The sequence below is a fragment of the Castor canadensis genome, chromosome 6, assembly GCF_047511655.1.
Source record: "Castor canadensis chromosome 6, mCasCan1.hap1v2, whole genome shotgun sequence".
Lineage (NCBI taxonomy): Eukaryota > Metazoa > Chordata > Mammalia > Rodentia > Castoridae > Castor > Castor canadensis.
In genome coordinates, this window is record NC_133391.1 from 81,303,666 (window position 1) to 81,328,130 (window position 24,465).

The 24,465-nt window shown below is 40.1% G+C and overlaps 1 protein-coding gene and 1 long non-coding RNA gene across 9 annotated transcripts in view; one reads left to right on the plus strand and one right to left on the minus strand.

Moving 5' to 3' along the window:
* Apc (APC regulator of WNT signaling pathway) overlaps positions 1–2,138 on the minus strand; it is a 127,334-nt gene extending 125,196 nt beyond the window's left edge. For 4 of the 8 annotated variants that reach the window (XM_074076964.1, XM_074076962.1, XM_074076958.1 and 1 more), the window contains exon 1: positions 1,820–1,953. Coding sequence is in view for 4 of the 8 variants with exons in the window: in XM_074076961.1 (XP_073933062.1) it covers positions 1,820–1,993 (174 nt within the window). In the remaining 4 variants the exon portion in view is untranslated. Of the gene's footprint in view, positions 1–1,819 lie in introns of all 8 variants that reach the window. The other 4 variants (XM_074076961.1, XM_074076954.1, XM_074076963.1 and 1 more) reach the window with 2 other exon arrangements.
* The window catches only part of LOC109682863 (uncharacterized), a 40,795-nt gene continuing 18,433 nt past the window's right edge, over positions 2,104–24,465 (plus strand). The window contains exons 1-2 of the long non-coding RNA XR_012449060.1: positions 2,104–2,230; positions 3,614–3,752. This is a non-coding gene — a long non-coding RNA (uncharacterized lncRNA). The remainder of the gene's footprint in view (positions 2,231–3,613; positions 3,753–24,465) is intronic.

The following is a 24,465-nucleotide window of genomic DNA, read 5'->3' on the forward strand; positions in this document are numbered from 1 at the left end:
TGAGAATGTGATGCCTGGGGCAGAAAATGCCACCTGCCAACCATGATAGAACAAGTTTAAGTCCAAAGGTCAGCACACTAAAGATAGTCAAGCTTAAAGATGGGAAGCACTGGATCCTTGATAATCTCATTGTGCAGGTAAATTGCTAGCCATGGAATTCTCCAATTCTTTTTCATAGATTTCAAACCAAGACTAAAAGATCTATATGGTTCAAAGTCAATGTTCATCCTACTATACCACGTTCCTAGAATGAAAGAATGAGTCTTGAAGGAAAACATATAAAGTGGCAATGGCAGACTCAAAATTCAAAATGACCTCCTACAATTGACCAGCACAAAGTATTTGTATTAGGCAGCCCTGGAGAAGACACAAGCATGCATATAGGCCAGAGAGGGAGAGACTGAAAAGAGGACAAGAAAAGGGACAGTTCTAGAGAAAGAGATGGGAAGGGATGATCATGGACACATCTGGAGGGGATTGCTCTTGAAAAGAAGGAAAGACATTTCTTCCTCCGAGATAGAGTAAATAAGGAGTTATTGAGGAAAATATGGGATGTAGAGGGAGTTAGCAGCCATGACTTTCCACTATCCCTTCAAATTGAAAGCACAGAACTGACAGACAAGCTCTAAAAACAGGCAGTCTTTGGTTGTTCACAGTATCTAAAAATTTAAAAGGTCCACCCAAAAGGAAAACTGTATTATTTACATTTTTAATTCCACTTCTACAATTTTGGGACCCTTGACAGATTATCCAACTGGGGAAAGATGAAGCTATCTGTTTGTGGTGCTGGGGACCCAATCCATGGCCTAGAACATGCTAGGCAAGCGCTCTACCACTGAGCTACAACCCCAACCCTCCAAAGCCACTTCGATCCTGCAGTTTGCACTTACAAATTCTGGCAAGGTACCACGTTATTCGGGACAGTTTCTTACATAAATAATTGTGATTACCACTGCCACAGTAATAAGGAAAGAACTGAAGCAGGCACGAAAACAGCAAGTACTGTAAGAATTGTTAAGCAGTAGCAACAACTGAGAATACAAGAAATTTGAGAAGTTTTGAGCTTAAAAAGCTCTTCTCCATTTTTGTCCTTTTTAAATAAAACAAAGGGCTTGTACAATACCGGATTTAAAAACTGCAGTGTGCAATTTAAGCTAACACCCTTTCTCGTGCCCATTTCGTGATACCTTACATTTATAAGGTCTTCTGTTTTAAAAGGAATACAACACCTCCCAGTTCTTTCACTGGATTCACAAAGCTCACACCTTTGCCTGAGAAGTTCGGAGACCAAAGATTTATTACAAGGAAAGCTATTAAAGGTTGAGATGAACAATCTTTGAAATCACAGGCACCATTCCTCTGCTCTGCAGGAGTTCCCGGGGTCAAGGGATCCTGGGGACTCCCTCCTCCAGGTAAGCAGAACCCCCTGGCCTCTGGATAACAAGCCTTTGCTTTGTAAGTCCACAGGCCGAGTTATCGGGTGATCTTCCCGGCTGGAAAACTAAAAACTTTGCAAGAAGGTCGAAATGAGGAAGAAGAGGAAGCAACCAACGCAGGCGGGTGACCCACCCACCCACCTACTGGGGAAGGCTCGCAGGGCGAAACTTCCGGGGCCGGGAGGGGTGCGGAAGGCGGCGGGCACAAGACCCGCACCCGCTGCCTGGGAGCGGCGGCCCTGCGCGGCCGGGGGCCAGCCGGAGGCCTTCGAGGGGGCGCGAGCCGGGGCGGGGACCAAGACCCCCGCGGCCCGGGGCGGCGGCGGGGAAACGCCGAGGAAGCTTAGCCCAGCAGGAGACGCGAAGCCCGCTTCCTCACTCACCTGCCGGACGCTCGCCCCGCGACCAGAAGCACGGGGACCGCCTGGGCGCTTCCCCTCCCGTGGGACGCAGCCCCTGCCGCCGCCGCCGCCGCCTGAGCCACAGGACCCGCGAGTCGAGGATGGTACCGGAGCGGGCAAAGCGGCGACCGGCCCCGAGAGCAGGGACGCGTACATAAGGGGCACCGGGAAGGCACCTCCGTGCTTCGCCTTCCTCACCGGTAGCCGACAGCGCCTCCCGGGAACAGCATCGCGCCAGCCTCGGCCCGCTGCTCCCGGGCCTTAGCCCGAAGCTCCCCCCGAGCAGCGGCCGGGTTTCCGGCGGCCACACCCCGCCCCCTCTCTACTTGGCTTCCGCCATCTTGCTGGAGGCGGGAAGGACGCAGTGCGCAGACGCGAGCGAAGAGTGCGCCGGTGAGGGACCGCACTGCGCAGGCGCCTGGGCTCTGCGGGTTCCCCCCCCCACTCCCCTGCGGAGTCCCGTTTGTCGCTGCTGTCTTGTGCACCACAGCTGCCGGGAGTCGCCACACCTACTCGCCTTTCTCGACTGTGCTGCGGCCAAATTACTAGACCTGTTTGCGCACACCACAATTATTTTGCAAACGTCTATGGGGCGCCCACCTTGTGCCAGGACCTCGGACGAGGCGCTGATGATAGGAAGCGGAGTAAAAAGGCTGCAGCACTAAATAGCTCCTAATCTAGTGAAGAAGGTGGAAATGACGGAGTACTTGTTTTGTAGCTGCTCCCCTAGCCCCCTCCTCAGTTTTAATTCAAAACATGCCTCTTCCGGAAGTCCCCCAGATTGTTTTACACACTCATCAGCCTTTACCTTGCATTACCTCCCCATCTTAATTTTCATTGTTAACAGTATCACTTGGGTTTCTATTACATGCTAGACACTGATCCGGGCTCCTGGATTATAGCAATAATAAATATAAATTCATGGGATTTACATTCTAGTGTGAAAGAATAGACAAAAATTGAAATTAATAAAATAATGTCTGATGGTAATAAGGTGTAGGAAGAAACCAAGCCAGAGAAAGATTATGGAGAATAACAGGCATCGATGAGCCATCTTTCTCCAAAGGTAACATTTGACCTGAGCCCTGACTAAGCAGAAGGGGCCAGGAGCCATGGGAAGATCCTTGGGTAGAACTTTTCAGACAGAGGGAGCAGCAAAACAGAGGATTGAGGAGGGAATGAATCTGTTGTGTAAGAGTGACAGAAAGAGTAGGTTGCATAGACAGTGCCAGGAGGTGTGGTGAAGGGAGGCTGTGGTCAAATCAACTAGGGCCTTGAAGCCATGGAAGCTGGTTAATTTCAAATGGCCCCTCTACCTTGTTGACACTGTCTGCAGGACTCCTGTTCAAACAGTTCTAGCTTCTGACTGCCTCACTGTTTTGAACTACCTTTTGCTCTTTATATGTCTGACTTCGTATTAACCTTTACATTTCATTTTAAATGTCACCTCAGAAAGGCCATCCTTCCTACATAAGCCTCCTTCCTGTGGTACCCATTATTCTCCATCATTGCATCTTAGCATTTCTTCCATGACACTCAGTATGCTTTTGAACAACATCTGTGTGTGTGTGTATATGTGTGTGTGTGTGTGTGTGTGTGTGTGTGTCTTTGACAGGGTCTTGCTATGTAGCACAAATTCTATGGCCTAGATCTTGTGATCCTCCTGCTCAGCCTTCCAGTTGCTGGAATTATAAGTGTGTACCACCATGCCTGGCCCCTCAATATGTTTTTAAATTATGTTTTTATTGTTTTTTTAACTGTCGCCCCACTAAACAGTCAACTCCAGAAGAGGGAGAAGATAATTTACCAGTGAATACCCAATGCTTAGCATCATGCCTGGCAAGGATGGCCACTCAGTAAATCAACAAATGTCAGTTGAATTAATGAATGTGGAAGTTTGGCTACATCTAAATAGGTAAGGGTGTACTACATTATTCTTTTACTTCTTGGTTTTAAACTTAAGTCATTTCCTATTTATATGTCTTCACAACCAAATTGTAAAAAGAAACCTCAGAAAAAAAGAGTAAATGTGATAGAGAATGTGGGGGTAGTAGGCAGAGATTGTGATTGTACTGGATCTGTTTGTAGGGCTGGGAGAAGGCAAGCTTAAGTTAATGAAAAACCTATGATATGTGCTATGTTCTATGCTAGAAACTTAATCCTCACCATAGCCCCACCAGATAGTTATCCTTATTTTATACATGGGCAAATATAGAGAGCTTAAGTCACTTACCCAAGGAATTGGCAGTTGAGAAATAGTGCTGACCCTTAAAACTCATGTACTTCCCATTTAGAGGAATTGGATTTGATGACAAGCTTATTTGGTGATTTGACTCCATGTCAATAGCAGGCTTTCTTTAGAGATTTCAGCTACTATCATTTAAGAATTCGAATCATATTGCTGTTGTTGCATAGAGTCTCACCAAAGGCCTGACTGGAGCAGAGCTCTTTCTACCATTTTCTTTTTATTTTTTAAAAATTCATACTTCTTTTTATTAATAACTTATGTGCATTTTACTATAGGAGAAGAAGAAACACCTGCAAAATTAATACATATCCTAAATGCTAGCTCATCCCTTTGTTAGGCTTCCTTACTATGCTTAACTAGTTCTCACATCTGTTCCCACAATTTGCTCCTTAGAGCTCAAAGCCACTTCTCTGTCAGAGTTACAGGCTCTGCAACAATTTCTTCTATTTGTTCTCAGAATTGTATACCATCATTTCCCTCTATACAGATTAGCTGACTCATGGTTGGGGAAAAGTACTAGAAAGTACAAAGCTGCTGCCTTATTTGTGGGGGTCATTCAGTCTTTATATGAGGTAAGAGCAACATTAAACTCACGATGACATATGTTTGTAAAGCAAACCCAATCAGTCCATGTATAAACCAGGGTGGGAATATATATCTATAAGAATCACCCCTACATTCTATGTCACTGTCAAGTAACTCTTAGAATAAATCCTGGAAACATGACAATGTCTTTGGTTTTATTGTATTTTCATCTGTTGTGGGTCAAATTGTATTACTCCCCAAAAGATATGTTGAGATTCTAACACCACTTCTAAGGAATGTGACCATAATTGGAAATAGGGACATTGCAGATACAATTAAGTTAAAATTGGGTTACAAAGCTGGGCACAGTGGTGTATCCCTGTAATCTCAGCTATACAAGAGGTGTAAGTAGGAGGATCATGGTATAAGACTGCCACTACCCCCTGCAGAAAGGATGAGACACTCTTTGTAAAATACTTTAAGAAAAAGGGTTAGGGGCATGGTTCAAATGGTAGAGTACCTGCCTAGCAAATGTAAAGTCTTGAGTTCAAACTCCAGTACTGTCAAAAAATTAGGTTATTTCAGTGGGGAAGGTAACCCAATATGACTATTGTCCATATAAGAAGATGACCATGTGAAGAAAGAGACAGAAAGAGAAGATGCCACAGGAGAACAAAGACAGAGATTGGAGTTTGCAGCTGCAAGCCAAGGAATGCCAAGTATGGCCAACAAACAATCAAAAGGTAGGAAAAGGCAAGCAAGGATTTCCCTGCAGGTTTCAGAGGAAATATGGTCCTGATCACACCCTGATTCTGGATTTATATCCTTCAGAACTGTGGGTCAATAAACTCCTGTTTTATTAAGTCACCCAATCTGTGGTACTTTGTTATAGTACCTCTAGGAAATTAATACACCTTCTTACATATATGGCCTGGAATAGAGGAAAGGGATGGGGTAGGAAGTGAAGAGACCTGGGCTACTGCCACAACTTGGCAGCAAACCAATGACAAATTCTCATGTCAGTCACTGAGCCACAGTTCCTCATGTGTATAAACAAGGATAATGATAGCTGCCCTTCCTACCTCAGAGATCTCCAGTGATAACTAACAAGTATTTGTCCTGTGATGCTGTGACCAAGAGGGTCTGACAGATACTGAGGAATAATTATGCAAAAGACAGGGTTCCTTGCCATAGGGAATTCTACAGTTTGGCTTAGATGACAGGCACTTGTCTATGATAAGATAACTAGCAGAGGCCAGGTGCCAAGTACATGGTTTGGATTTTAGTCACTATTAATGCCGAAAGCAGGAAGGATCTTGTGGACTGGGGAGGAGAGGGGGACTTCATGAAGGGTCTTCACAGAAAAGAAATTTATTAGAAAGTTCTTGGATACCTACAGAATCTTTAAGAGCAACACTCAGCTTTATGCCCTCAGCTGGTCTCAAGAAGCCAGCACTGTAGCCACAACCAAATGTAGATCCCAAGTGGGACTGCCAGTATCTATCACTTAACCTGGATGTTGGATGATGCTACTGCTGTTCATGGAAACTAGATACAGTTACACTGCCACTACTCTCAACAGAGTGGAGGGTCACTTCATCTTCACAATACTAACCTTCAGCCTAAAGTCTATAATGGGGTGAATGATTAACACCACCCAGCCATTCTTTAACACTCTAGCTGCATGCTGTTCAGTAGAAATACAATGTAATGCAATTTTAAATTTTCTAATACCCACATTAAGAAAGGATATAAAAACCAGGTGGAATCAATTCTAATAATACAGCTCAATATATCCAAATAATATAATAGCTCAATATATCCAAAATCTTACCATTTTAACATGGGCACTAGCCATACTTGAATTGCTCAGTAGTCATATGTGGCCAATGGGTAGTGTATTTAGTAACACAGCTCTAATTGATAGGGAGGGTGGGAGAATGAGTACAGCATATGAACTTTTAGTTTCCATAGTGAGAAGCAGGTTCTGCTTCATAAGGAAGGCAACTTCCTAATGTAGAAAAAGTGACCAGACGTCGTCTTATAAATGGAAGACAAAATTGCAGTAAAGCTAAGACTGGATTGAAGAAGATGGAAAATGATAGACTAGGGACTTTTTTATTAATTTTATTTCATAGTGACTGGGAGTCACTAAAAGTTTGCAAACTAGAAAGGTACTTTGAAATTTTCAGAAAGAACTGAGCATATGTAAATAATGAATTGAAGAACACTTGAAGTAGAATTGGAAATCCTAAGCTTTAGTTATAGCTTCTATCTGTGCAACGTTAGGAAGATTGCCTCTCTGGATCTCTCTTTTTATCTTCAGAAATAAGTCTGATAATATCTATCTGAGGCTTGTCACGAGAATTACATAAAATAGTACAGGTGGAAATACCTACCATCTACTATAAGATTCATGGTTCTCAAGAGAAATACAACCAATTTGTGTGTTGGTGTAGATTTATTCTAGGAATTGGCCTTATGGAGGCCAAGAAATCCCATGATCTACTCTCTGCAAGCTAGAAGGAAAGCCAGTGGTTAATTCTGCCTGAGTCCAAAAGCCTGAGAATTGGAGGGTATGGGGGAGAATGTGTGGAGGAGGGCTGATGGTATAGGTCCTAGTCTGAATCTGAAAGCCCAAGGAACTAGGAGTGTCTATGGCCAAGAGCAGGAGAAGATGCCCATCTGCGTTGGTGAGATCTTCTTTACTTAGCCTGCCACTTCAATGTGAGTCTCTTCTGGAGACACCCTCCCAGACACAATCAGAAATAACGTTTTATTAGCTGTCTGGGCATTCCCTAAACCTAGTCAAGTTCATAAAATTAACCATCATATCCGGAAAACACTCAATAAATACTACTTAAATCTGAATAAATCTGAGTATCTGGTCTAGCTAAACAGCAAAGAGGTTGGACTGTTTCCCTAAATCCAAAGGGAACCCTAAGACAAATCCTAAATATATGTGTTTCATTTATCTCTGTTCTGCCTCATCAGGGACAAGTTAAAATGTGTACTTGTTTGCTGAGTAGCCCATTCCTTCCTTGATGCCCTTGCTGGTCATCACGAGCCCAAGGTCAGGTCTCAATTTATAGCCCAGAGTTCTCCTTTGGATAATATGCTATTATTGTTTGTTGGGGTTCATTCCTTGGCTCCTTCATTAGGTGCATACAAGAGGGCATAGACTATACCTTACTCATTTTTGTATCTAGCTCCCACAATTCTTGAACTGAAAGCATTCAAATAAACAAGAGCAGCAAAATTTAATAATTTTAGAAAGTAGATAATAAGAATCATGATTATTTGTTATATTAGTCTTACTACTTTTGCATAAGCTTGGACATTTTCATAATAAAAACTTTTTAAAAAAGTCATCCGAAAGTTCACTGTTTTGTGACATAACATCCTATAAAATTCACAGGCAAAATTCTAGTGTGTGAACGCTATGGGTCAGTCTGAATATTTTGTGTTCTGTAATTTTTATCACTTATGTAATATTTGCAATACATTTTTTCACCACTATACCAACAAAGATGCAGCACACTTTTAAACTTGAAGGCAAATTTTTCTACTATTGAAAGGCGTCTTTCAATGACTGGACCCTTACTTGTGTCGTACTAAGTTGGGGACTGCATCTTCTGTTTTTACATCATTGATAACAAATATCAATTTTATGTGAAAAGTACATTTCACATGGTATTTTTCCCTTGGTAGCAGAGATGACACAGAATTAATTAATTCCTCTGTGTTTAGAGATAACTGATCATGAAAGTGGGGAAGAATTGTGATTAAAATTGTCAGTCCTCAGTAGGAAGTATGTTACATTGGCTGAATTCACAGGTTACCTCTGTATGTGCTGATGAAGGTGGAAAGAACCTTTACAAAGCAGGTAATCTGATAAAATTTCAGTAGAGTAGGGTTGGGAGAGCATCCTAACAGAATTATTGTGTCTTGAAGTTGCTACATGGGAATAATTTATGTGCCCTCATTGGAACCTTAATGAGCAGTGAAATCAACAGTAGAAAACAAGCAGGGCTGGGCATAGCTCAGTGGTAAAATGCTTGCCTAGCATTTTTGAGGCCCTGAGTTCAATTGTTAGCACCACAAAACAAAAACCCCAAACCAACCAACTAGTGAGCAGAGAGATGTGATGCCTAGGCCAAGGGAACTGATTGTAAAGGCAACAGGGAGTAGCCATTGGTGGTGCTCAGCCAGAACAAGGGGGTAGGGAAGTCAGTGAGCTATCCAGAGTCTGTGCTGTCCTTGTTATGGGAAGATGTACCCCAGGCTTCATGGATGAAGTGTAGGCCTTAAGAGTAGTTCCCTTGTTTGGATTCCATACTTGCTAAATAACATGATAAAACCTGGTTTTCTTGTGACTGCCTAGAGGAAGAAAAATGCTCCATTCAGGCTGAGTCAGGTATTTCAGTCTGGGCAGTAAATGTTCTGCCTTTTAGTTCAAAACAATCAGCGGACTGGTTTATAATGTGAAAAAGAAAAACATCCCAGAAACTTCTGTTTCAAAATAGTAGACTAAGTAGAAGTGTTTATATCCCTTCTGTCTATCTAGCTTACTGAAATGTCAGTAACAAGGCTTAAGTTTTTATGAAACTGATGAATATTAGGCATCAGGGTTATCACCAGCCTGGGCCCTCTCTAAAGTCCTGGAAGATGTCTTAGCAACATGCTCATGTGTTCATAAGTTTTTGTGAAATCTATAAAAGTAACATATCTGAACCACAATTGGTTAAGGGCATTATCTCTTTCTACTCTGAATTACCATCTGCCATATTTCTCTCTGTGTCAGGTGTTATTTGAGTGACTGGAGAATTTTGGGATCCACTAAAGAGAAGTTGAGTTTGGGATGCAATTTGTTGACTATAGTAGGAGGATACTTATGTGATTCATAGTCTCTTCTGTGATTCTTCCACCATCCTGGTGCTTCCAGGAATACTCCAACAGCCCATTGTCTGACTCTCTCAGTGTTATAACACAAAGCTGAGGGCCAGAGGTTGTATTGTTATATGAACACGTCCTATGGCACCCTTGCCAGACATATGTGTGGATACAGAAGCTAGACTGTAGGAAATTATTCCAAATTTTACATGTCATATGAAAAAGAAACCTGATAGAAGTTTCCCCGAGTGAGACAACATTCTTTAAAAAACATCACAACTGCAAGGCATGGTGCAACATACCTGTGAAATCCCAGCACTCCAGAGGCTGAGGCAGGAGTATCATGAATTGGAGGCCAGCCTGGGTTATATAACAAGACCTTGTCTCAAAAACAAAAACAAAAACAAACCACAAACTGTGATAAAATAGCAAGTTGTCAGACTGGGAAAAGTTTAAAGTATCAATAATAAAAAATTTTGATCAATAGTATTAGAAGAAAGACTAAATTATCGTTTTATTCAGTCTATTAAAATATGATAAAAACAAAATCATCATTGCCTGGAAGCCAATTAAAGAGCATCTGGGCAAAAAAGAAAAAAAAAAGACATGGTGGTTTATATCAATAATCCCAGCTGCTTGGGAGGCAGAGATTGAGAGGATCGTGGTTTAAGGCTAGCACAGGCAAAAAACAGTTACATGCATAAAAAGTTAGTGAGAACCCATCTCAACCAACAATCCAGACATGGTGGTATATAACTGTAATCCCAGCTGGGGGATGGAAAGGAGGAAGGCATAAGTAGGAGGATTTTGGGACAAGGCTGGCTCCAGGCAAAAACACAAGACTTTACTTGAAAAATAAAGCAAAAAAGAGCTGGGGATGTGGCTAAAGTGGTAGAGCATTCGCCCAGTAGTATCAGGTGGTAAAATAATGCTGTTGGTATATTATTTTTCCAGATTTCATGATGCTGTTATTTTTGTGTCGGCATTCTAAAATTTATAATTTTTATGATTTATTTTCTCATTCTAGAGAAATATTCAGTTTCTCAAGTTTGTATTGGAAATCTTGTATTTTTTCATGAACAGGGACCTCAAATTTGATGTATCATAAAACACAGATCTCTGTAATTATAATTAGGGATGTCAACTTTCTCCTCTCAGCAATTGATAGAACTAACGGCAAAGATGTAGAAGAACTGAACAACAAAATCCACTAATAGGATCTAATTGGCTTTAATAGAACATTCCAAAGAGTACAGTTCATTTTTTTCCCCCAAGCAGCCATGATTCTGGACCAGAAAACAAACTATGCAGAATGTGTTTTCTGACCATAAGAGAACTGAATTAATAATGAATGAGAGAAAGGCAAATGGGAACATCTCTAACATTTGGAAATTAAACACACTTCTAAATAATATTTTGTCAAAGAGGAAGCCTCAAAGGGAACATTTTTAAAAAAACACAGAACTGAAGGAAAATGTAAGCACAGTGTGTCAAAGCTTGCGAGACAAAGCTGAAGCAGTGTCCTGACAGGGAAATTATAGCACTGATATTTACATTAGAAGAGGAAAAGATTATATTCAAAAGTTTTCAAATTAACAGTCTATGTTCCTGTCTTAAGGATCTAGAAAAATGAAGGGCAAAATGAACCCAAAACAAGCAGAAGGAAGGTAGTAATAGAGATTAAAGCAGAAACCAATGAAATTGAAAACAATTGAGAAAACAAATGAAACAAAAGTAGCAAGCCCGACGAAATAAAAGGGGGAAGATGCAAATCACCAATTTTGGTTACAAAACACGATATCATTACAGTTCTTACACGCATTAAATGAATAATAAGAGAATACCACAGACACATTTACATGTATAAATTCAATGACTTTAGAAGAAATGGATCAATTTTTGAAAACCACAAACTACTGAGGTCCAAACAAGATGAAATACAATAGCCCTATACCCATCAAAGAAATTGAACATGTCATTAAAATACTCTGGAAAACGAAATCTCCAGATTTTTCCATATGGTTTCAGCTGGAGGGCTTCCACTAAACGGTTTGAGATGCTGCATTCTCTTTAAGAGGACAGAGAGAGAAGGAGTGCTTTTCTACTCACTTTATGAGGCAGGTACTGCGCTCACACAAAACTAGGCAAAGACAATACAGTAAACAAAAACTGCAGACTCCTCTCTCATAGATACAGAACTCCTCAACAAATTGTTAGCAAGTCAAATCCAACAATGTGTTTTCAAAAATATACAATGTGACCAGCTATACTGGCTGGTTCAACATTCAAAAAGCAATCAGTGTAATCTACATGTCAACAAGCTAAAGAAGGAAATTCATGTAGCTTCACATCAATTGATGCAAAAAAGCATTTGTCAAAATCCAACACTTATTTGTGATAAAATATGGATCTACTGCTTGGCGAATAAGTGTACATAAAAGGGCATACATCCATGGCTACTGAGAATGAGAGAGTGCTCCATCAGTTGATGGGAGATTTTGATAAATGAAGACAGGAAGTGATGGATAAAAAGGTAGAGAAAATGCTCCAATCCAGATCATGATTTGGACCTGTCTGTAAAACTGATTTGCCTGAAAAGGCATCCTCAGTTCTTACCATAAGAACATAAGAACAGTCCTATTGGTTCTCCTTTCTCATCTCTATTTATACAATAGCCCTCCCTCTCATTCACCAAAGAGAAACATTCTTCACATCTTACTATGATGCCCCAAACAAAAGAATAATTTAACATTAATTAATGCCCTTAGCCCATCTCATTAAGACTCTGATTGCTAATAAAGTTTCTTTTGTGTTTTAAAATTATTAAACAAACATTTTATTATATTTTTCCTGTTGAATCAGTTGTGCACTACTAATAATTTTTCTGATAATTCAACAAATAAGAATAACTTCTAACATTTATTGCCTTATAATCACAAAAAAAAGTTAATTTGATTGGTTTCTAGCACAGAAGTATGATAGGATTATTGATAAAAAGAGTTCCAGACGGTTCCACTTTCAGACAAAATGGTAAACAAATAACAGACACACCCTAATGCTTTACACAATGAAGGGAGGGAGCTGGGAAGTGATTCTGTCCCAGTCGAGCTTTCAGAGGGTACCACAGCCTCACCTGGCAGTTCCATGACAGACCCTGGACAGTGCATCCTGCTAAACCAGGCTCAAATTCCACAGAAACTATGAAATAACATTTCTTATTGTAAGCTGCAAGGTCTTGGCATTTGTAATACATTAATAGAGGAAGGCAGGCATAAGGAGGCATGAATTCCATTCCCATAGAACAAGCTTGAAAATCTTTCGCCATGAGCAGTTTCACATTTTCCTTCTTTCTTTTGTGCCTGTGTTGTGCTGGGGCTGAACCCAGAGCCTTGTGCATGGCAAGGATCTGCTCTACCACTAAGCTGCACTTTCATTCATTGTACAATAAACTGCTTCTCCTAAGCATCACTTACTTCTTGATGGTTCCCAACGAAAGCAACTGAATGTAATAAAGCAGCCAGAGATGCTGTGCTTTTCCATCAAATGACATAAAAAAGAAAAACACTCCATCTAGCTAGAAATTGATAATTAGTCATATCCAATTCCTGGATATCTGACTGATGCCCTTGGCTCTCTTACTGAAAATGCTATTTATCCTTCTAGTCTTTAGAGGGACAATATCAATGCAGTTTGACTATCAAGTTACTAATGATTTGTCTCAAGTTTTATATTACCAAAGTGCTATATATTTGTTTTAAAAAAAATTAGAAACTTCAGAAAATCACCAAGAAGAAAGGAAAAAACCCTCACCATTTAAGATAGTTGCTACCTCTTAATGAATATTTTTCCAGATTCATTTGAAAAATAAAAGAATTTTCATCTGGGCACAGTGGCTCATTCCTGTAATCCTAGCTACTAGGGAGGCAGAAACTGGGAGAATCTCGGTTCAAGACCAGACTGGGTAAACTTCTCGTGAAATTTCTCCATCTCAATCAATGAAAGCTGCCATGGTGGCATGCTCCTGTCTTCTCAGGCACGCAGGAAGTCTAAGTAGGAGGAGCCCGGTCCAGGCTGGCCTGGGCATAGACAGGAGACCCCATCACGAAACTAACCAAAGCAAAAAGGGCTGGAGTGTGGCTGAATGGTAGAGCACCTTCGAGCCAAGTTCAAGAGCCTGAGTTCAAATCCCAGTACTGCCAAAAATAAACAAACAAACAAATATTATTTCAGAATAATAATTGTTCCCTCCACAATCAATCTTTATTAAAAAACAACATTAATGAAGAAAGCCAAATCACTTGGGGGTAGTGAATATGATCAAAGTACTTCATACACATGTATAAAAAGAGAATAATGAAAGCCCTTACAATTGCTTAAAAGGGGGAGGGAAGAAGGGGAATAAGAAAGAGTAATAGAGATGGTGAATTTGGTCAAAGTACATTATATGCATGTGTGGAAATATCACAGTGAAATCCCTTCATATACTTATTATACACGAATTTAAAAAGATAAAAAGAAAAACCACTTATTTCACTGAAATCCGCATTCATTTCCTCATATAGTTAATGGTTTGACTGATGACATGGATAATTCAGCAGTCTGAATAACTCAGGAGAACATTCCAGAAGAGCAAACCAGCCCCAGCAGCGTACTGATAAGGCAAACAATACACATTTGAACCTCATCTCCCTTCATGCTGCCACAGCTGCCCTAGAATTGGGATGAAGGAAGGGTCCACAGACTCGCACAGGATCTTTAGTGGGCTGGAGCCAGCTCGAAGAAATGAGTTCATTGTGAAATTTCAGACATTGTATGAGCTGGCTAGTAAACACAACCATTATGAAAGATTAAATGATATAAAATTACAAGTCAATAAATATATTGAGAACAAAGCTAATAAATATCAAACCCAGGACTCCTAGGTTTTGGGGTTTTTTTTTGTAGAACTTCAGAGTTCAGTTTCTTTCACTTAGCATAAGGCATTTAGAGATTTTCCCATGTTACTGAGTGTATCATGAATTCATTTCTTTTTATAGCATTATATGAATGTACCACAGTTTATTACCTGTTCACTGGCTGAATATTGGGTTGTTTTCAATGTGAGCTAATAACAAATGCACTACAAATATTTGTGCAGGTTTTTGTGTAAATAGATGTTTTTGTTTCTCTTGAGTAAAAATCCTTAGGAATGGGATTTCCGGGTCAGTGGTAAGCGTACCACTAAGATGCATCTTCTTTGTTGAAATTTCTGTTCCAAATATTTTGCATATTTTAAACAGAATTTTTAAAAAGAAATTACTGAATTTAGAGAACTCTATGTATTATGGATGTAAGCCTTTTACTGGACACACATTTTACAAATACTTTCTCCCCAGTCTATAGTTTGCATTTTTATTTTAATAATGCTTTTTGAACAGTAAGAGTTTTAAATTTTGATTGAGTCCAAGTTATCACTTTTTTTTTTCTTTTATGGATCACCTTTGTGGTGTTGCACTTAAGAATTGTTTGCCTAACCCAACGTCATAAAATTTTTCTCCTTTGACATCTACTAGAAGAAGGCTAGTCCTGCCTTCAGCAATTTTATCTTAAGCCACAAGTACCTAATGACATAACATTAGAGTAGATGGCATTTTTATTCATTCTGAACACATACATTTGTGTTCATAATTATTTAAATGTTGTTGCTGTTCTAAAAACAAATTTGTATTGTGACTCTTTTCAGTCTCCTCATCAAGGAGGACCTAAGGAGAGAAGAGAGGAAAGTAAAGCACTGCAAACCCTAAGATTCAAAATGCAGGGGATGGTGCAAGAGGGGGATTGCAAGGCAGAGCTGATAAGTGGGAGTGTGTCCATGCCCAGAAATGACTTCATGGGATAGACAAGTGAACCTGTGGAGTGTGGTTGGCTGCTGGTGATCACAGTCTGGGGTCCGAGGCCCCAAAGCCTCTGAGGTTTGCCTCTTTGCCTAATGAGGCAGAGTTGGATTCAGGTATCTCACCATATCCCTCATCAGTACAACTGGGCCTTTACAGCGTTTTGCTTACACATCTGTAAGTCTTTGACATTTCTCTTGCTGTCTGACTTAGAGACCTTTTGATAGCCTTGTGAAGTGCAAAGCAGTGAGCGTGTACATCTTTGCTTGAGTCTATATGCAAAGCCAATTGGTGCTACTTTTAATATTTGTGAAGAGGCCAGGAAGTCTTATGGTCTAAGTTTCATTTTGCCTTCTCAGGTCCTTTTCACCTGTCTTTGGAAAATCTCTTTTTGTAGCAAAACTAAGCTGACATGAGTTCCTTCAGTCATTTTTCTTGTCTTGTACAACAAGAAAAATGTGTGTGTGTGTGTGTGTGTGTTGAGGTGAGAAGGAACTGGTGTGAATGTTTGTAATTGGGCATCTGTATTAATCAAACTCCAATCAAGACAGATACCATATAGTTATTTGCACAGCAAAAGTTGGAATTAAGACACATTAGCTACAATAAAGAATGGGGTAGCAGGAGATAGTCAAAGATAAAAACAACACTACAGAATAGTGCAGGACTGGAAGAGTGGCTTAAGCAGTAGAGTGCTTGCCTAGCAAGTATGAGGCCCTGAGTTCAAACCCCAGTACCCACAAGAAAAAAGAATAGAGCAATAGTTGATATAAGGAACAGAGATATACCACCCAAGGAAGAGACCCATCCACTCTGGACTGAGATCCAGATCTAAGCCTTGTTGGAGGTGGTGCATCCATAGCTCACAGGATAGAGAAGTTTCCTGAGGTCCTGTGCTGTGGGACTCCCTAGGAATCCACCCTGTAAATCCACAAGGCTGGCTGTCCATGGGGAGATGCTGCACCTTGGATTTTACCACAAAGCCTGCTGAGGGGATTTTGAGGGGAGCCATTTGTGGGAAGTTGCAGAGCTTATACTACTGTATTGCAGAGCAGCCTGTGGGGGTGATAGGGAATGTTGCCTATGGAGTGGTACCACTTACTCCTGGTTGCTGAACCCCTCTTGCTTTGCAGGATCCTATAGGGGGCAAGTGATACAGAAAGCAGGTGCACAGCAGGATCCTGTTAAGAGGAGCACACCAGTACCAAGACAAGAAGGCCTGTGTACCTCCAGTGCCCCTATAGCTTCCTGTACTGACAAACAACATCATGTTAGCTGGCAGAGGAGAAATATTAAGTCTAACTTAATTTTTTGCAGAGTACACAATGAAAGGTAAATTCAGAGCTGAGAAGTGACAAATGGATAGCTAGCACAGCATCTCATGACTGAAATGTTCAGGTTTCCTTCTGATTTTCATCTGAAGTTAATCTGCCTGGAGATAGAGTCCTTTTTCACCACACACGGTGCAAAAGCTCTGCTCCAAGCCAACAGAGAACTGTGGCATTGGGCTGGGGACAACAAAGAAAGTTCTCCTGCTAAAGAGAAAAGCATCAGTACCTTCACTAGATGCTGTCCAGGTTCTGGGTGGGAGTTAGATGAGGGAATAAATTCCATTGCCATCCGCAGGCCAAGGGTTTTTTTTGTTTTTTGGTTTTTTTAAGCTGGGTAGAGGCAGAGGACCATCCTCTAGCTCTTATGTACAATGAGTCCAGTCAGCTACACGGATGTTGATGATGTTCTTCCTTGAGCTATCAGTGTGAGTCATTCAGGGCTCATGTAGGAGCCCCCACCTGTCCTTGCAGTAGTAATCTTTCTCAAACATGTCTTGTGTTGCCAGACATCAGAAATACAAAAGTTAAATCCTGGTAGCAGAATAGTGGTAAGGCAGGCTGTCAGTGCTATCACCAGCCATCTGCAAAATATCATCTAGCACTGAGAGAAGGAGTGGGCACTCAAGAAAGAGGGGATGCTTCACATGCCTGTAGCTATGGAGACCAAAGATACTTCAGGAAGTTCTCACAGAATTTTAAAGTGACTAAAGCAGACTTTTCCTCAGGATACTGCTCTCAGGAAACACAGTTACAGGTGATATCTGAGTATCTTCCTGACCAATGCTGGTATTCCTCCAGTCTAGCCAATGCATTCACTGTTGAGGAAAGGGTATCTTTCTGTCCTCAATATCCCCAACCAGCCCACCTCCCAAGCACCCCAGAGCATCTTGGTTCCAATCATGACTTTCTACTTGAGATACACCTCCCGCTTGCCTGAGAATGATGGGTTAGTGGGGAAATTGTCAGTATCAAAGAGATGTATGTTGCTTGTCCTTTGTGCATAGAAAAAAGTAAAACCAGAAAGATTGAAGAGCTGTATGAATCAGTAGATGCTGCTCAAAATGATGGACTTTGAAGTTTCAAAGTGATCTGTAAGCTCAATGAAGAAAATACTAGGGATAATGTTAAAATCTAGAATTTAGTTATTGCTACTAAAAAGAATGATGTTTTAAAATAAGGCACTTGACTCACTCAGATCTTTGCTTGCTTCATAAGATTCCTCTAAAGTCTATTTGTTTCCTATATTTGAAGTAGTTACAAAGTTACTTGGTTTTGAAATAAGAAGTACCAACATATTTTTAAAATCTCTCCAAATTCTAGAAAAGAGAGAAGAGCCAGGGGACAGGACCTGGCAAGAGAAGGAGGAAAACAAGAATTGCTGAGAATATTTATGTTTCTCCTTAGTCCACCTCCTAATGGAGACTCTACCAGTCCCCTTTCTCTATAGCAGAGAGACTCCTAGATAAGCTTGGGAAGCCTAGGCCAGAAAAGATCTCTGACTCTCTTTTCTGCAACCCTAGGAGGAAGTCACCCTTCTACTCACTAATACTGACTATAAAAGTAAAGTAGAGAGAAGTCTGGAGATGTGCTCACAGATTGAACATGGAAGGACGCTGAGCTTTCCAGCAGGTCCAGACCTGTTAGAGTAGGCATGACAAGAATAGTCTCTTCTTGGGACAGTGACTATCACCCAGGCTTCAGGGAGGGCAGCCCAGAGTATCAATACAAGGTTGAAGGATCAAGTTTCACCAGATCCAGAGGCTGACTGGGGGTCGAGGTGGTGGGCCTTTACTGCACTGAGATAACAGGCTGTATGTTATTTAGCTCTACAACCTTCAGCTGCAGTAAGGACAGAGGCACTTGGGGGCATGACCAGATGTTCCCCTCTGTTCTTCACTTGTTCTTCACTCAGATGCATCCTGGGTGGATAGGGGTGGCGGGTAAGAGAAGAGAATCCTTAAGAATGGAGAAAATCTCTTGTATTGAATTTGAGCTCCAAATGGACAGTTTAAAACTTTAATTTGAATATTTACTCCAAGAGACTAACTTTGAAATTGTAGTGACACAGTTACCTTGAGAGCGACAACACTGTATTTCCTCCCTTAATTGAAAATGGGGCGAAAAAAATAAAAAAATAAAAAATAAAATAAATAAATTTAAAAAAAAGAAGAAGAAAATGGGGATGTTAGTGTTAAATTGAATTCCATTATAGAGAAATAAATGAATACCTTTCTTCCCACTTGAGTTGCAGATCGTGAATTTTAAATCCATTATGCTATCTTAGTCTCTCTTTGAAGTCTGAAGTTATTTGCCTGTTGTGGACACAGCATGACCTGGATGGGAGTGAGTTTGGTGCTGCAGTACCAGCAGTATTTGTGGGGTTCGGAAGCCCACCCTTGGAGAATCTGCCTCAGAGGCTGCAGCACTTTTCAGCTTCTCCCAGCTGACAACAGCTCAATGATGACACAGTTTTTTCAGAAGCTAGGACCCATTATACATCCCATTAATTATCTTTATATGACCAAAACAACATTTATTAACAAGTATGGTATGCTAGTTTAAATGCTAGCCTGTAAATAATATGTTAGAAAATAGGAGCTTACTTCAAGGAGCCCACTGAGGGAAATAAGAAGATAAGAAACTAGCCTGCTAAATACCTCCTAATAATAGCAGTTGCTAAGCAATACAGGCCAAATCTCTCAAATAATAGACTGCTTTTCCTTCTCCTTCAATGACTGAGAAAGCAAAATGACAAAGGACAGCAAAGAGGCAGTGTGAAAAGTCAGGGGCAAGATAAAGCAATGAATTAAGTCAGAAGTGTTACAGCAGAAATGAGATAACCATCATAATAGAAAAGAAGATATGCAAGCATTAGCTTATTGTCTGAGGAAAGCTTGTTGTCTAAGATATTCCTTCTCAGTCCATTTTCCTTCTTTACCATTAGCCAGAGTTCACTTTATTGTCAGTGAGAGCTCTCCTGTGATTCCAGACCTTCTCATTGACTTGTGGGAAGTGCAATGGGAAAAACACTGGTCTCCTTGTGGGAAAGAGTGCTCTGCTGTGTGATAGGGTGGAGTCCATACTATGGTGGAAGAAGTGAGGAGTGGAAGCTGGGGTTGAGGATTGGGAGTCAGGAAGATAAGGAAAAAGAAAGACCTTATTCCCTTTCTTTTAGTGGCAGGAATAAAAGGCTTTAAGAAATTTATTACTTAGGGGAGAAGAGTGTTCTATTGCAGAGATTTGTCTTTTCTTCCATATCAATTCCCCACCCCCAACACACACACACACACACACACACACACACGCATCCTGTGTTTCTAATATTCCAAGGAGGGAGAGATGTCAATTATCTTCATAAAAATACTTTGTGCTGGTTCTTGCAATGGAGAGCTACTTTAAAATATAGTAAAATCTCTACATTTATATCATTTCATTTCCGAGTAATAAGTGTTTTCAAATAGAATTTGCTTTAGCCTAATCCTTTAAAATACATCTGCAGCTAAACAATATGTAGATATAAATGTAAGTATGTATTGATTCTAAAAATCATTCTATTTCCTAGATGTTTCACTTTTTAAAATATGTTTATTATAACCTAAGAATCATGTTTCAAATCTCTTTACTGACCTATGCTATCTCAGTAAAGCATTGATAGACTAACATTACGTTTACATTTAAATTTTCCACTTTAACTAATATCATAACACTAGATTAAAGCTTTGTTACAAAGTTTAGCAGATGGGAGAAAGAGATGAGAAAAACAAAGCTCTATTCAAAACATATTTTTAAAAATAGTCATTAAAATGGATAGACAAAGGAATACAGAATAGTAGCTTTAAAGTAATTTGCATAATATTTACCTAGTATCTTCTTTACTTCTAACAAATATGCTGAGAGTCAAAATTTTATTTCACAAATTAGCTCTTAGGAGTTACATAAACGTAAAGTAGAACCTTCTGGCAAAATCTCATCATATCTCACCACAATGTCTCATATATTGTTTCTTGGTGCATTGCCTAAGAATTCCAGTGATAAATCTGCTTTGCAATCCCTAAACAAAGAAGATGCTAGGTTTGCTTTAGTAAGGCATCAAAATGACCCCTTTGGATGTTTGTGGTTGTGTTTAGGGATCAAGATGATCAACATTTGCTTCTACTGGCAGAAGGCAGAAAGGACCATGAAGGAGAAGAAGAAACATCAAATTCTGATGATGGGAGTTTAGGAAATGCAGTCATACAGTGTCTAAACCTTCTTGTTCTTGGTACTTTCTGAATCAAAGACAATAAGCTGGATCTTGGATGGACTCATGTTCTAGACTGAAAAGTTTGCTGCGAGGGCAGCAGCAAAACAGTAGCATTGAGTGATTTAGTCTCTCAGTTCTGCCTTAGCTGTTCATCTGAAAACTTTGATTTTGGAGTTAGAGGACCAAAGACCTCTGGTCCTTAAGGTCCCTGTAAGCCACTTGGATGGAGACGCATAGCGCTAGCCATCCAGAGCAGCATTTGGCTACAACCACTAGGACATTAACTGGATAAAAGTGATTTGGAAAATAGAATTATTTAAATTCTATCAAAATGTACTTATGTTCAAACACATATATGACTTATGTAAAAAAGGTCTTGCTTGCTTATATCCCAAAATATGTAAATGTAGATGAAGTTATTGGAATATGTTTACCCATAGTATTTACTAGAAGCGGTTGACAATAGCTAAAAGAGTCTGATGCCAAAATCATAGAATTAATTGTGAAATCTGCACATACTTTACCTTGGGGGTAATTATAATGACTTACTCCATTGGGTTATTGGAGATAAAAATATTCGGATAAAAGGGGGGGCTCTTTGCACCAATTAGTGTGTCTGATCTTCCCAGTCTCCCATGGTATCTGTCTTTAATTTTATTTCTTGGTTTATTTAGCTGAAATTAATGTTGAAACATGATAATAGTAAGCCCTCTGTGCCTATGGATCCAACCAATAGCAAATTGAAACTGTTTGAGAAAAAAAGATTGTGTTGAATATGCAGACTCTTTTCCTTGTTATTATTCTTTAAACAATACAATATAACAAGTATTTACATAGCTTTTACATTGTATTAGCTATTACAAGTAATCTAGAGATAATTTAAAGTGTATGAGAGGATGTCCACAGGTTACATGCAAACACTGTGCCATTTTATATGAGACTTGAGTATCTGTGAATTTTGGTATCAGTAGGGCTCCTGGAACCAATCCCTTATGGTTATTGAGGGACAGCTTAGAAATTAGATTTAGACTGTACTATCATCTTTATTGAAAGGATCTAAGCCTCTGAATTTAGAGCTCATGCTAACGCAAAGTATCCACATTCCTGTCTTGTCACTCCATTAAAAGTACTAGAATGATAGGAGCTTTGCACCACACAGCTAAAGCTTCAAAGAATTGGCAAGAATATGAAGGGCCTATCCCAAAGGATGCTGTCTCAGGCTCTACCAAGGACAAACTTTTCACTGGAGCATATTAGTTGCCACAGGAAGGCAGAAGCAAAGAGTCCATATCAGTGAGTCTAGAACCCTTACTGCTAGTACTTGAAAGTATATTGGGGTGGGAGAGGGGGGCAGAGGGGAGAAATGACCCAAACAATGTACGCATATGTGAATAAATGAATAACAAAAAGAAAGTATATTGGTATTTATTGAAAGTTCATTGTAGAATTGGCTTTAATCAAGTTCTCTTGGTAAAAGAAAAATGATAACTTTTTGTTAGAAAAAATGTTTGCAATGACTATGATATTGTAAAAATTGGATTTTCTTGTGGGAAACAGACTTTTAAAACATGTAGTATTATGTTAAATTAATTTATATATCTGTAAAATGAGCCTCTTCATTTGTGCATTCAATGACTCTAGCTGATTTTCCCAAAATATACCACATAGTCAAATATTCCCACCAAGCTAAGAATAGGAACAAGCTGTTAGTAAGAGTGATGGGTGAGAAGTAGACCTGCCAAGACTGAATGATTAAAAATGATCCTGAGTTGGAAAAAGTAGAGATTTTCCCCAACCCCCATATGTTACAACATCTTACAACAGTAGCACAAATGCTTCTGTAATTTACAACAAAAATGGCAGAATTCCTTAGGCCTAGGGACTTAAAATATAAATTCCTCCCTCACTTCCCATACTAGGGGAATAGTGGGGTACATACAGCTCTCTTGCCCTGTGGTCTTTTCAAAAGCAGGTAGTTGTTTTCCTTCCTTCCTTCCTTCTTTCCCTCCCTCCCTCCCTTCTTTATTTCTAATTTTCATGCTCTTCTTGTTTCTAATGAAGCACAATAAAAGCTTATTATAAAAAGAATGTCACCCAGCCATTCATCTCCAGTGAAGATGAAGAATAGGAATGGGATTCAACTGCATCAGATGGAGCTTAGGGTGGGCACAGGAAGAACTCTCTGCATCCAGGAGTTATGAGGCCCATAGCAGGTTCTGACAAATGTGCTTTTCCAGATGATGATATAGCATACATTTGAGGATGGGGTGGGGCAGTGAGTGTAGAAATGGAATCAGGAATGCAAAATATTAGTTACGGAATAACAGGCTTCTTAGTTGCTAAGGAGTCCTAAAAATAGGGTATGGATGGCTAAATGAGAGGGGCAAGAAGACTGGCTGGTTCTGGGGGTTTCATTGGGCAGCCCAAACATGACAAAGGCAGTACAGAGCTGCTTTTTGTAGTTGCAGAGTCCGAGCAACAAGTTTGGGCAACCAAATCTGAATCCCAGTCACATTGCAGAGCTATTCTTGACAGTAGCCTGGCTTTCTTTCAGTGCAGACCAACCTCAACATACATAGCCCTCAGACTAGAGTGAAGGGTCAAGTCTCAGACTCCTCATGGGTTCCCAACATCTCCAGCAAATGTGCTCATTTGCACAACTCCATTCCCACGCCTCTCTATTTTTCAGAGTAAGTTTCCAGCTTGGACAATGTTTGAGTAACAGACTTCCACACGTTGTGCCATCCTGCAAAGTCAACTATTTGCACACTGTGAAGGGAGGAATCTAAGTGGTGAGGAAAGGGTGGGCGATTGTATTTTGGAACAAAGTTGTTTTTGTTTTCATCCTGTACAAGGTGAGCTCTGCAGAACTTTTTAGTATGGTGATTTCCTAAAAATATTTTTAAAAGTTCATTGCTTATCAAAAAATAGAGAAATTCCCTGTGGTATAATGGGAATAATGGAAAACTTGCCTGTACGTTTGTCACATCCTCCATCTGATAGTCTATCAATGCCATGTTCCTCATTTCCTCTAAGAGAGTTTCCATTAGGGATTGTAGCTTTCACCTGTTATTTCCTGCTGGGTGGAGTTTAAAATTTTTTCTGATGTTGCTGTAACAGAAGGCTTTGCGCACCACTTTTTCTTTTGGTTGAAGGTAAAACACTAAAAATGGTATTTGGTTGTTGTGCGAATACTGGACAGGTAGTAGGAAAGTGGAGAGAGGAGATGAGATGTGGAGGGGAGCCTCAGTGGAGGAATGGGAAGGGTGCTCCTCTGTTGAGCAGGTGTGTTGTGGAGCTTCCTTCCTTGTAGACAGCTTGTTAAAAGGATAGACAAAGGCACCAATGGGACCCAGATAACACAAACCCAACCTGCTGTGCTTCCAAAGATTTCCATTTCCCCCCTGCTAGAAATATTATTAGTTTGTGGGCTTGAAGGCTTAGTGAATTGTTTGTGGAATTACACAAAGGACGTCCTAATTCAAGGAAAAAGAAAATTTCCTCTAAACTTTCAT